The sequence below is a fragment of the Grammomys surdaster genome, unplaced genomic scaffold (assembly GCF_004785775.1).
Source record: "Grammomys surdaster isolate TR1022 unplaced genomic scaffold, NIH_TR_1.0 126398, whole genome shotgun sequence".
NCBI lineage: Eukaryota > Metazoa > Chordata > Mammalia > Rodentia > Muridae > Grammomys > Grammomys surdaster.
Window position 1 is genome coordinate 4,029,782 of NW_021621192.1, and position 12,604 is coordinate 4,042,385.

General features: G+C 39.6%; 1 protein-coding gene across 2 annotated transcripts in view; it reads right to left on the bottom strand.

The window, feature by feature from the left end:
• The window catches only part of Senp7 (SUMO specific peptidase 7), a 114,924-nt gene that overhangs the window by 59,510 nt on the left and 42,810 nt on the right, over positions 1 to 12,604 (bottom strand). For both annotated transcript variants that reach the window (XM_028760222.1, XM_028760221.1), the window contains one exon: positions 4,547 to 4,738. In XM_028760222.1, coding sequence (XP_028616055.1) covers positions 4,547 to 4,738 — 192 coding nt within the window. The remainder of the gene's footprint in view (positions 1 to 4,546; positions 4,739 to 12,604) is intronic.

Consider the following 12,604-nt stretch of genomic DNA (forward strand, 5'->3'; position numbering starts at 1 on the left):
TGCCTGAGTTAGACGTGAGCTGTTCCAGCCAGGAACCTATACAAAGAGTTTTCTAGGTCTTCTTGTTTTAGTTATTTAATGTTAGTATTGTTCAAATGGGTATGTGTACAAAACAATATTACAATAAACTTTGAAACTTGAGGTTTCATTAGAGAAATCTTAATTACAGAACCCGTCATTGATAACACTTGCTGATGAATATTGGCAATCTCTCCCTTTTTTCTTTATTTTCTCCTAAATGTATGTATATATTTCAAGCTTTTTTGTTTGTTTGTTCATTTGTTTGTTTTCAAATTAAAACTAGAAGCATATTATCAGAAAAAAATGGATGGATGGATGGATGGATGGATGGATGGATGGATAGATGAATGGATGGTGGGTAGGTGGATGGATGATGGATGGATGGTGAGTGGATGATGAATAGATAGTGGGTAGGTGGATGGAGGATGGATGGATGGATGGATGGATGGATGGATGGATGATGGATAGATGATGAGTGGGTAGACGGATGATGGATGGATGGTGAGTGGGTGGATGGATGATGGACGGATGGTGGGTGGGTGGATGGGTGGCGGGTGGGTGGATGGATGATGGATGGATGGTGAGTGGATGGATGATGAATAGATAGTGGGTAGGTGGATGGATGATTGATGGATGATGGATGGATGGATGGATGGATGGATGGATAGATGGATGGTGAATGGGTGGATGGATGGCAGGCGGGTGGATGGATGGATGATGGATGGATGGCGGGTGGGTGGAGAGATGATGGATGGATGGTGGGTGGGTAGATGGATGATGGATAGATGGATTGACAAAGAAATGAACAGGCAGATGAGTGAAAGAATAGGCAAGAAGAGAAAAGGGAGGAATGGGATGATTTCAATGATACCAGATAAATAGTTATGAATACTAAAACAGTAACTAGTCTCATTCAATGTTTGTGTAGTCCCTGAATTTCACCCCATTGCCGGGGTGTGGGAACACCACTTGGGTAGGTGAAATACAGAGACGCTAGACTGCATTTACCCTATGCCTGTATTGGGTGATGGGCTCGAGGGAAGTGCCCATACACCACTCAGGGGGTGGGAAAATGCAGCCTAAGACATCGGAGGCCAAAGCTGGGGTTCCCTGACTCCTGGGCATCCAGTAGTCACTGGAATTCATGCAGAGGAGTCAGGAACAGAGGACTGGGGGTCCAAGGACGTACAATGAAGAGCCCAGGGCTGGGGGCTCCTAAACTCCTAGACATCCAGATGCAGCTGGGTTGTGGGGAGTTGGGAATAGAGGAGGCCTGAGGGCTGAGGACAACAAGCGGGGTAGGAGGAGGATATGGGAGTAGCGGTTGGGGAATGGGGAACTTCAGCTTAGCTCAATTGTTCTTAGCTTAGTGGTGATTCAGAGAGTGGAGAAGACTTCTACAGAAGACTTAGATGGTGCAGCTCTGTTGACAAAGGCTTCCTCCATGGTCCCCATGGTGGTTCTTGATGAAAGAGACAGTCCTTGGTTCCAAACTGTTTATTGACTGTTCATTGTGGAAAATGAGTGCATACCATCTCATCAGGGTGGCTCAGAGATTAAATACCTTCTGCAGGAAGAAATGAATGTCCGGGAAGGAAAAGCTTATTGGCTAAACCCTCAGGACCTATAGGTACCTCATTAGCATGGAGGACGCTGTTCTGATCTAGGTGACCATAGGTCCCATTCCTAAGTAGGGAGTGTGGTCACGTGACAGTGACCTGGTAGGAAGCAGGTGAAGCTATCGTCCTTTCAGAGGCTCTGGGGCTTGCAAACCCCTCAACCTTACAAAATTTCCTCGCACAGTCCACTGCCCCACAACTCTTCCTTTTCTTTTTATAAAGCAGAGGTGTCATTGGAGTGACTGTTTCTTACGTTATTTGCAGTGAAAATTCTGGGTGGGGTGGGTGAAAGCATCAAAATAAAGCACAACACAAGCCAGAGGGGTAATGAGGGGTGAGAGCTAGCAAGACAAGGGATTACTGAACCAACTAATGTTCAGCGGATTGAAATTGAGAGTGAGTTTGTATAAAGTCTATAAGGGTATTAACAACAGTTTTTAAAAACATTTGATTTATCTACATAAACATAATGTTTTCCTTACTATCATATAAATTTCCCCAAGTTCTATAGCCATTCGGTTTAGCACAAGAGTGTATCTGTCGGAAGGTGCCAAGGCTGTCCGTGTCTGCTTCTCTCAGAAGTCTTTAGTCAGCTGACTATAGTGACATGTCTGGACAAAGGCAGCTTTATTGCCCCAGGCAGGTCTGAGAAGAAGGTTGGTCAGTCTCTGTCTGGCCTGTGGCAGCATCGCTGTCTTTTCCCCTTTTGTAGAGATAAGCCTGTAGAATAATCACAACAGGGAAGCAGAACCCCAGCAGAGAGATATCTGCACAGGGTGGGTAATGTATATGTACAGTTTGGTTGGGAGAAAATCATAGTCTATTGTTTTGGTCCTAGAAAAAAAGCAAGGGTGTTTGAGGAATTTAGTCCTGGAAGGCATCCTTTAAGTGGTGAGTTACCTGTGTTGTATTAAGGAAATCAGAGGAAAGAATTGAAAATTCATCTGATTTATATGGCTGAGGAAAAAAATATCATGTTAACTATGTATCTGGGATAGGCTGTAACAGCTTGTCTGTAAAAGGAAATTGGTTGTTAATTAAGGATTAAATAATGGTTATTAATGTAGTTGGTTTGACCTATGAGAGTATATTAAATATGATTTTTAAAGTTTAAAAGAAATTTTAGGACAATTTTAGTTTAGTTTAGAAGGCACAAACATTGTTTCAGGTGTTCCTGTTATGGAGAAAAATAAACATTTAAATTAAAAAGCATGAAAATTTTGGGTTAAAAAGCATGTACATTGTTTTAGGTGTTCCTGCTAGGGAAAGAACAAGCATTTAAACAAAGGAGCATGAAAATTTTGGGTTAAAGGTTTTAGGTGTGGTCTTTTTGTTTGGTTGGTTTGGGTTTTGTTTTTTTCAAATTCTCAGCAGCAAGATCTTATCTGTGGTCCTTGCCTGGCAGGCTCTTCTTGCCTAGGTGGAGGGGTAGGGCAGCTGTGGCTGTCTGCTCTAGCAGGCAGGTCCTTCTAGCCGTGTGTTTCTTTAGCTGGTATTGCTGGAAGGCAGGTGGAGGAGGGGTTTTTTGTACACCCTAAAAGTAGGGGGGGAGGGGGGAAGAAGCATAGAATCTTGGTGGGACTACATCACCAGGGTCAGAGGGAGGAGGGAGCAGGAGCACGAGAGGGACGGCGATTGGAGTTTTTGTTAATGGTCCATTGGACTGTCTGGATTTAGCACCGAAAACAAAAGTGGGAAGAAGACCGAGCGTCTGTCTTTAGAGTGGGAAGGCCTGGGTCTTTGGAACTAGTACCAGGGGTTGCTCGTGGCCTTTGTTTAATCTGGAGTTCCAATGTGGGTCTGCGTAGGTTGTGCCAGATGTGGTTCTGCATTTCGCCACTGAGGGGTGTGACCACCACTGGACAGACAAAATGCAGTGATGCTATATTGCTTCCATTTACCCTATGCCCGTTGTCGGATGATGAACTTGAGGAAAGCGCCAATACACCGCACAGGGGGTGGGAAAACACAGCCTAAGATGTGTGAGGCCAACGATGGGGTTCCCTGACTCCTCCACATCCAGTTGCCACTGGAAACCACACAGAGTTGGAACAGAGGCTTGGGGGGTCCATGGGCCTGCAAAGAGGCGCTTGGGGCTGAGGGCTCCCAAACTCCTGGACATCCAGATACCACTGGGTCTCAAGGAGTTCGGAGTGAAGGGGGCCTGCGGGCTAACGACAAGCCCGGGGCTGGGGGCAACGGAGAACTCCAACTTAGCTCAGCAGTGACAAGTCCAGGAGCTCGGAAGGGCCTTCTGTAGGAGACTTTAGACGGTGCAGCTCTGTAGACAAAGGCTTCCTCCATGCTCCTCCAAGCGGTTCTTGATGAAAGAGACAGTCCTTGGTTCCAAACTGTTTATTGACTGTTCATCAGAGAAAATGAGTGTATACCACCTCACAGGGTGGCCCAGAGATTAAATACCTTCTGCAGGAAGAAATGAATGTCCGGGAAGGAAAAGCTTATTGGCTAAACCCTCAGGGCCTGTAGGTACCTCATTAGCATGGAGGACTCTGTTCTGATCTAGGTGACCATAGGTCCCATTCCAATGTAGGGAGTGTGGTCACGTGACAGGGACCTGGTGGGAAGCAGGTGAAGCTTCTACCATCCTCTCAGAGGTTTCTTCTCAGAGGTTCTGGGGCTGCGAAACTGCTCAACCCTACCAAGTTTCCAGGCACAGTCCACTGCCCAACATGCTTGCATCAATTTTTCCAAAATAAAATAGACTTTTGATTCTGATTACAAGCCATAAACTGCTGCTTCCAAAAGACATCCTATGGGTAAAAGTCACACTAGCCATTAAAGCACATTTGCTTTATATTTACAATAACACAATTACATATCTGGAAGAAAGATCAGGTTCATGAGAATAAATATATATTTTTTAGTAACGTTATCACTAGACATACCTTTCAGATAAAAAGCTCTTGTGATGATTTACATTCTGACAAGACTCTAAGCTGCCATCGGATGATGAAGAAAGTTGCTCTGATTTCAGGTTGGCTGTACCACTCAAACTGGCCTCAGTTACAGATGGGATCTTTAAGTATTTTCTTCCTAATTCTGTTTGCCGGATATCCGTCAATATAACTCTGGGTATCCTGCCACATAAAATAACAAACACTGTACTGTACTAGAGTTTTCATGTAGGGGAGGAAAAAAAGAAAAGGAAAAAATGTACCCCATAAAGTTAAATTTTCAAAAATTGTCACTTCAGTGCAAGTAAGCTCTCTTAGAATTGTAACATTCAGGAAATCAATGCATGAGTACTCAAAACTTTGGGTAGATACAGTCTTGTTTCTAAAAGTACTTGTTTCTTACAAATTATAGGACAGATTATTAGCATGAGACTATAATGTCTTTAACTTTACTAACAGATGTTATAGCAGTATTTAAAATTTAACTATTTTTTTCTCAAAAAAAATGCCTTTTTCTTTTCCACTATTAATTAAAAACACATCACCACAAACCAATCCATGAAATTTATATTTTTATTTAGGAGAAAAATCCTTGATAGGTAACTAAACACTCATCAAATAACAAATGCTTCATCCAACAAGAAAGACAACATTCAGATTACATCCATGATAATTCTAAATCCTACAAATGAAACAGCACATTATACTTATGGTAATGCCTATGTTCATACAATAATAGCATTGGGTCAATGAGCCAATAGGTTAAAGGTTTAGCAATTTATAGTGTATTTTTAAATATTTAAACTTTCTAAACTGGTAGAATCTATATTAGATATACTATTATATGTCACATATCCTTATAATCAAAAACGGTAGCATAATCTGCTTGGTTCCTCATCTTCTATTCTGAACAAGTGATTCATTGCCGCACTACAAAGGTATCTCTAAAACTTTTTTTTTTTTTTGCCTCGCATGTGCCAGGTTCAGGGTTTGACTCCAGCACGACAGGAGAAGGAAGAATAACATTTGATCCTATTGATTTGTTCAAGCAAACTGTTTTCATTTGTGGGGGGCAGGGGTATGGGGGATGTACTTTTTAAGTTTTGATACTATCATTTTAAAATATTTATTAGTAATTTTACTTGTGAATGTGTAGAAAGCTAAAAAGGGTGTCAGATGCCCTGGAACTGGAGTTATAGATTGTTGTAAAATACTTGGTACAGGGAACTAAACCTAGGTCCTCTGCAAGAGCCTCCAGTGTTCTTACTTGCCAAGCCTTCACTCTGAGCTCAACTACTCCTTTGTTTTGTTTTATTTTAAGACAGGTTCTCACTAGGTTGTATAAGCCGGCCCAAAATTCAAGATCAATCACTTACGCTTTACCAGGAGCTGGGCACAGAGGACAGGTGTTTGCTACCAAGCTTGGATAGTTATTATCATTCTTTCAAGTGTTCTTGTTTCTCCTTTGTTGGATGCCCCACTGCTGTCTGTGCCCTGGACTACTCGCTGCCTGACTCTACCTGCCCTTACGGGCTGGAAGTGAGGTGGTGTGGAATCAATGACACAGACTCCAGGAGCAGGTGAGAAACGCTGCAGCAAGCTCATCTGAACACTGCTGCAAGCTCCTTTAATACTCTCCACCCATGTCCCACTAGTCTTTTAAACAGCAGTTCTCGATTGGCTGGCATTGTCTGTGTCAGCAATCCTTGGTCTCTTAGGTAGTCTTCAATTAGGTCCTCCTGAAGGAGATGCCTTTGCAGCTGTGCTGCCCTGGTGTTTATGCAGAGGCAGCTGCACCATTCCTCCTACACCCTACATCCCCTTATCGATTACAAATGTGTAGCTCACACACTCTGCTGGTATTTTGTGAAAACAATGCATATACTTAGAAAAGTCTTAAGTACTTCTGCTTAAATAAAATGTCAACTTCACTAAATTTTACTATATATGCAGAAGTACTCTTTATTTTCATTATGTAAAGACATTGTGTTACTTTCACTATATTCCAGACCATATAAAATGTGGGACCTTAAAGGAACTTTAGGACTAATGTCATGGCCTGACAACCTGAGGACAATCCTTGGATCTCACATGAAGGTGAAAAAAGAGGATCAACTCCCAAAAGTTGCCCTCTGACCTCCACAAATATTCTATAGTATGTGCATACTCTCACATATCATACATGCATAGCCATTAATAACAACTTAGCTACAGATGGTAACTTTAAATTAGTTCTCTATTTTCAACCCTGAGCATCATTCCAAAGTCTTGAATGATGTGACCAAGTCTTCTAAGTAGCTCTTCCCTGAGGGTCTGTCTTTGGACATTCTGCTTCTTTCATTCTAACAGTGAGTTATGGGTAACTAAGCATTTCTACAGGAAGGTACTTCAGAAAATCCTTGAATATCCATTTCTATTATAACCAACATTTAAAAAGTTAGCCGGGTGGTAGTGGCGCACGACTTTAATCCCAGCACTTGGGAGGTAGAGGCAGGCGGTTTTCCGAGTTCGAGGCCAGCCTGGTCTACAGAATGAGTTCCAAGACAGCCAGGGCTACACAGAGAAACCCTGTCTTGAAAAGAAAAAAAAAAGTTATACAATGATTAAACAGCATCTATGATCTAAAATCAGAGCAGATAGTAAATATATGTCCCTTAAATTAAGGCTGAGAAAGAGTGGAAGGCCACCACCTAGTACACTCCAATTTGGAGAAGGCAAAGCAGAGATATCTTTCATTAATGTTGCATCATTTATAACTATAAGAATCCTATATTTAATATTGTCTGCTTTGTACACCTGATGCCTGTATTATACTTTGAAGCACTAGATTGAAAAAATGCTAGATTTGAAGTGGTATGAGCAATGAAGAACCAAAAAGGAGTCTCAAGGTTTTCTTTGTCTAATCTCATACCATGTCCTGCTATAAAATAAAATTCAACTATGACTCTAACACTTCAAGAAAAATATTGATCTGGACATGGTGGCACATGCCTGTAATTCCAACACTTGGGAAGCAAAGAGATCTCTGTGAGTTCTAGAGTATATAGTCTATACAGTGAGACCTGTCTAAGAAAAAAAAAAAAAGAAAAGAAAAGAAAACATAGAGAGAAAAAGTTGGGAATAAGACAGAAGTATCAAGTATTAAGTTATCACCAGATTTTTCCAAGGAAATATGTTAGTGCACATAGAATTTTATTTACTTAATAAAACAAAAAACAAAAAGACCCTGATAGACTAAACTGATAACTCAATTTGAGAATCAGTAAGGTGTTGCCCATTATACAAAAAGTGAATCCATCCTTCCAGTCTGGGCTAGTGCCCTGAGCAGATTTAGGGCGCCAGCTCTGCACCCAATCCCAGAACACCCAGAGGAGGCTGGACTCCCAGGAGCTCTAACAAGCCCAGGATCTTAGGTATTTAATACAGGGAAAAGGGCATGTTTGTGTTTTTTTCTGGAGGATGCTGAAGGAGCATGGTGGCTGCCAGAGTGACGGGTGAGACATGCTGATGCTGGGACATAGAATGATGCTGACCTGTGAGCTTGCTGAGTGCCCTGACAATGTTGAAGGGGAAGCTGTAAATTGGACATATGTTCTTGACCCGCCTTTGCTTTCCTATTCCCAGATGAGACAAGCTGCCTTGCCTCAAGTTTTTAGACCCTGTGGAACAGAGAATCAAAAAGAGAAGTTATAAGGACTCTTGTATTTTTCTTAAATGGGACCAGTTATTTGGATTCAATCATGGACTGGTCTAGACATCAATCCAATATTGGAAATAAGTCTTCATTTGGAAGACTGTTCTGGACATTTTCAGAGACATATTTGGAAGTTAGCTGCAGTTCTCTATGATGTTATGTTAGCAAGAGATAAAGTTGGGACAGGATCTAGATTTCAAACAAGCGTTAGTGCATGTGTTAAGGCTCTTTTAATTGTCAAGTTAAATTTACTTTTGTTACTTCCTCAGTATTTAATGTAAGTTGCATAGATTGTACATTTTCTAATTGTGTTAGTGTGTTGAAACCCGGAATGTCAGTTATACAGGTCTATCAACTAGCTTTTGCTTTATTGCCCTGAGTATCACAGAACCTTGGTATTCTGAAAAAATAGCTTGCAAGTACTGGAAGAGGTGAGTCAAGCTTTAAGCAGAAGTAAGAGGGTAGTAGGCTTGATTGTTGCTGGTATAACAGCTTTAATTACATTTAATTACAGCTTTAATTGCTAGCACCACTGCTTCTGCAATTGCTGTGACACAAGAAGTTAAGACAGATACTTTTGTTAATCACTTAGCAAAAAAAATGTCACTAATGTGTTGAATAAACAAGAGTATTTAGATAGGCATTTGGAACAATGGATTGATGCTCTTTATCCTATTCAAATTATTGAAAGGAGGTTCAGAGTTTAAGAGTAAGGAGCCATCTCAAGTGTCATGCCAAATACCACTGGATTTGTGTTACTTCTTAAATTTACAATGATAGCCATTATAAGTAGGAAAAAGTTTAAAGACACTTGCAGTGTATTTGGTATAATTCTAACACCTCTCTGGATGTTTTAACTTTGCATAGTGGCTTATGAATTTAAAGAATGCTACTCTGATAAAAAGATACTGCTGATAAAATTATCCATGGCCTGAGGTCAGTATTTCTATTTTGGCCAAGCTTCAAGAATGGCATATATAGTTTGATCATGCTAGCCCTTTTTGTCCTGGGGATACTTTTATTCCTATCCATTGTGTTAAAGCTTGTTTTTTTTTTTAACAACATTAACATGTTGGCAGCCAAAGTACATGGCTTGAACATGATAATGACGGACCCCCAGACAGAGTTATTAAATTAACAGGCTGGCAAGCCAAGGATGGGTAAGATTCTGCACAGAGCCTTACCAACCTAAGACAGAAGTGCAATGCTTTTGATACTGCATATTCCATGATGAGTAAGGAAGGAATTCTTGTCAGAATGACCTAAGGCAGGTTCAGTCTTCTTTATGAAATAAAAAAGGGGGAAAGGCAGAGAGCTTTTGGAGCTGCTTGGCAAGAATCTGACTTGGGCCAAGGACAAGGAAATGGGCTGCTTTTCAGGAATATGACATTGGCCAAGAACAAGGAAGTGGGCTTCAGACAGGAATCTGACATTAGACTAGAACAAAGAAGTAATTTCAGGCAGGAATCTAACTAAATCTTAGGCTAGAACAAAGAAGTAATTTCAGGAAGGAATATAAATATTAGGCTGGAACAAAGAAGTAATTTCAGGAAGGAATCTAAATCTTAGGCTAGAACAAAAAAGTAGGCTTCAGACATGAAAATGACCTTGGGATAGGACAGGGAAGTAGGCTCAGATATTTTGGTCATCCTGATAAGCCCTTAGAAATAGTGATCATGGGAGTGATCACAGAACTTTGTTTATTGCCTTGCTTGTTGTTTGACTATTTGTGTTTATTGTCTTGCTTGTTCCTTGACTATTTGCATCTATTGTATTGCTAGTTCCTCAACCTAGAACTGACCTTAAAACTTGGATGTAATTAAAATGGTATAAAAGCAAAATGGAGGAGAGGGAATGGGATAGAGGGTTTCTGAGGGGGGAGGGAAATGGGGAAAAGGAGATGACATCTGAAATGTAAATAAATAAAATATCAAATAAAAATAATAATAAAATAATAAAAAAGTGAATCCAAATGTTTTAGGATATAGAAAGAAGTTTGGGGACACATAGGAGATATATCAAAGAAACAATGCCAACTGTTACTTAATTTAAATACCTGACAATGGCATAATTTACAGGTGGCTTCAAGTGTTCAGTTCGTAAAATAAACACTGTTTACGAAATAAAGGGATTGTGCTGAAAGAATTTTAGTCCTAAATGACTCTGGAAAAGATAAACTGACCCCAAAAATCAGCAAGGTAAGGGCGTATTGCTCGGAATTTTTCCCTTTGAATAATAAATGACTGCTCAATTGTCTTGAGCTTTTCTGAAGGTCCCAGTATGGGAGCACAGCTACTCATACCCTTGGGCTGCTCATGTCACTTCAGTAGTTCGTGTCTACTGGGGAGAGCACGCTGGCAGCTTCAGGATGGATGCACATGGAGTGTGAAGAAGGAAGAGGGCAGCTACCTAGCAATCCAGATCCACCAAATCAACTCTGGGACCGATGGGACAACCAATGTTGTAGCCAGATGGCCCTCACATTCCATTCTCATGTTATCATTTACATTGGTAGAGTTTGAAGAAAGAAAAAAATCAAAAAGTGGAACTGACAACTTAAAAGGATAAATAAATGTAAGCTGAATACGAAATATAAGTCAGATAAACTCAAACTTCTTTCCTAGAACGGAAAAACCAAATTCAAACAAAAATTATTTTTAAAAGTTAGACACCAAGCTATAGTAGAAGCTGCATTCCTTAAGATGCCACAGACCTTGAAGCTCTCCAACACTGTTCAAGGCATATACCAACATGTCCCTAATACTTCACTTTTCAACTAGAAAATACTTTTGACTATATAGAAAATGACACAGAACAAAATAAAGAATTAATAGAATACCAAAGTTTAATGAACTAATTAATATATAAAATAACATAGTAAAATCCAATTCCTACTTTAACTGCAGGAGAAAAAAAAACATTAGGGTTCAGGAGGATGAAAAGGTAAAGAGAGGTACATGTCATAGGAATTATGAGCACAGGCTGTGGATGCTCACCACGAAGGATCTGACTACACCACCAAATACTTACCATAATTTCTGTTTCTGAGCCCTGATCACCTTAGCTCTACTATGAGAAGAATACCTACCTTCCACAATGAGAATTAAACAACAATAAACAAACAAACAGATTTAAAGCAATTAGCACAATTGCAAGCACATACTATTTCCAAAGTAAATGCAAGCTTGATTGAATTTTCGTATTACTGGAGTCTTGCTCAATGCTAATTTTGGTAACTATTAGACTCTGCAATCTTGTTGAAAATCCAATCTTTTGAAAAGTAAGTGTAACTTCACACCTAGCAATGACTATGGTCTTATACTCGGTTCTTCAGAATTCACAGCCATTGTCTAATACCTTGTATCACGTACAGATAAAATCCACTTTGGATACCTTGAGAGAAAAGCTTTGTGTGATGTCCTTACAGAATACATATCTATAAGGTAAACTAAATCCATAGTGGCTAGATTGTCTTTGGAACTATAAGTCTGTACTTATAGTGTCAGTAGTATCAGTACTATGCTGTTATCCAGAGCTTCCTTATGTTTCAGGAAGTTCTCAAGTTTTACAATCTATCTCAATTCAGAATCCAGAAATGAAGGTTGTTAACATGTCATAAACTATATCCAGTTTGTTTTCCTAAATATGTAAATGTTATTGGTAAATAATATGAAATGACTATAAAATTACATTTCAGAATATAAAAAAAAAAACCAAACCAAAGCAGAAATGAATCCTGAAAAACAAGACAGCAAAAGTATGTTGGAAAATCTGTGTCTTTTCTGATTGCTCCATTATAGGCTTATCCTCTCAGAATATCTGTTACAATTTGGCTCAAGTACAGCATTGGTAGAGGCTGGTGAGATGGCTTAGCAGTTAAGAGCACTGACTGCTCTTACAGAGATCGAGTTCAATTCCCAGCAACCACATGGTGGCTCACAACCATCTGTAATGGGAGTTGATGCTCTCTTCTGGTGTGTCTAAAGACAGCTTCAGTATACTCATATACAATCAATCAATCGATAAATAGAAAAAAAGTACAGCAAGGTAAGAATAAGGTACAAATATGGGGAGTCATTGAAAAACTAATGACATATTAATATACAAGTCATCTCAAAAGCCATTTCTAATAAAGTATATTGAAAACATAATTATACCTCTTAATATAGCTACAATATAAGAAGTTGCAATTCTAATCCACTTTCATTTTTGTGAAATTCACATTAATATCCTAAAAGTATAGTATGTTGCATTTTTAACAAGGATATCATAAATCCATTCATCTCTCAGATGACATAATTCAAGCTACACCTACTAAATCAACATCTTTTTTTTTTTTTTTTTTTTTTTTTTTA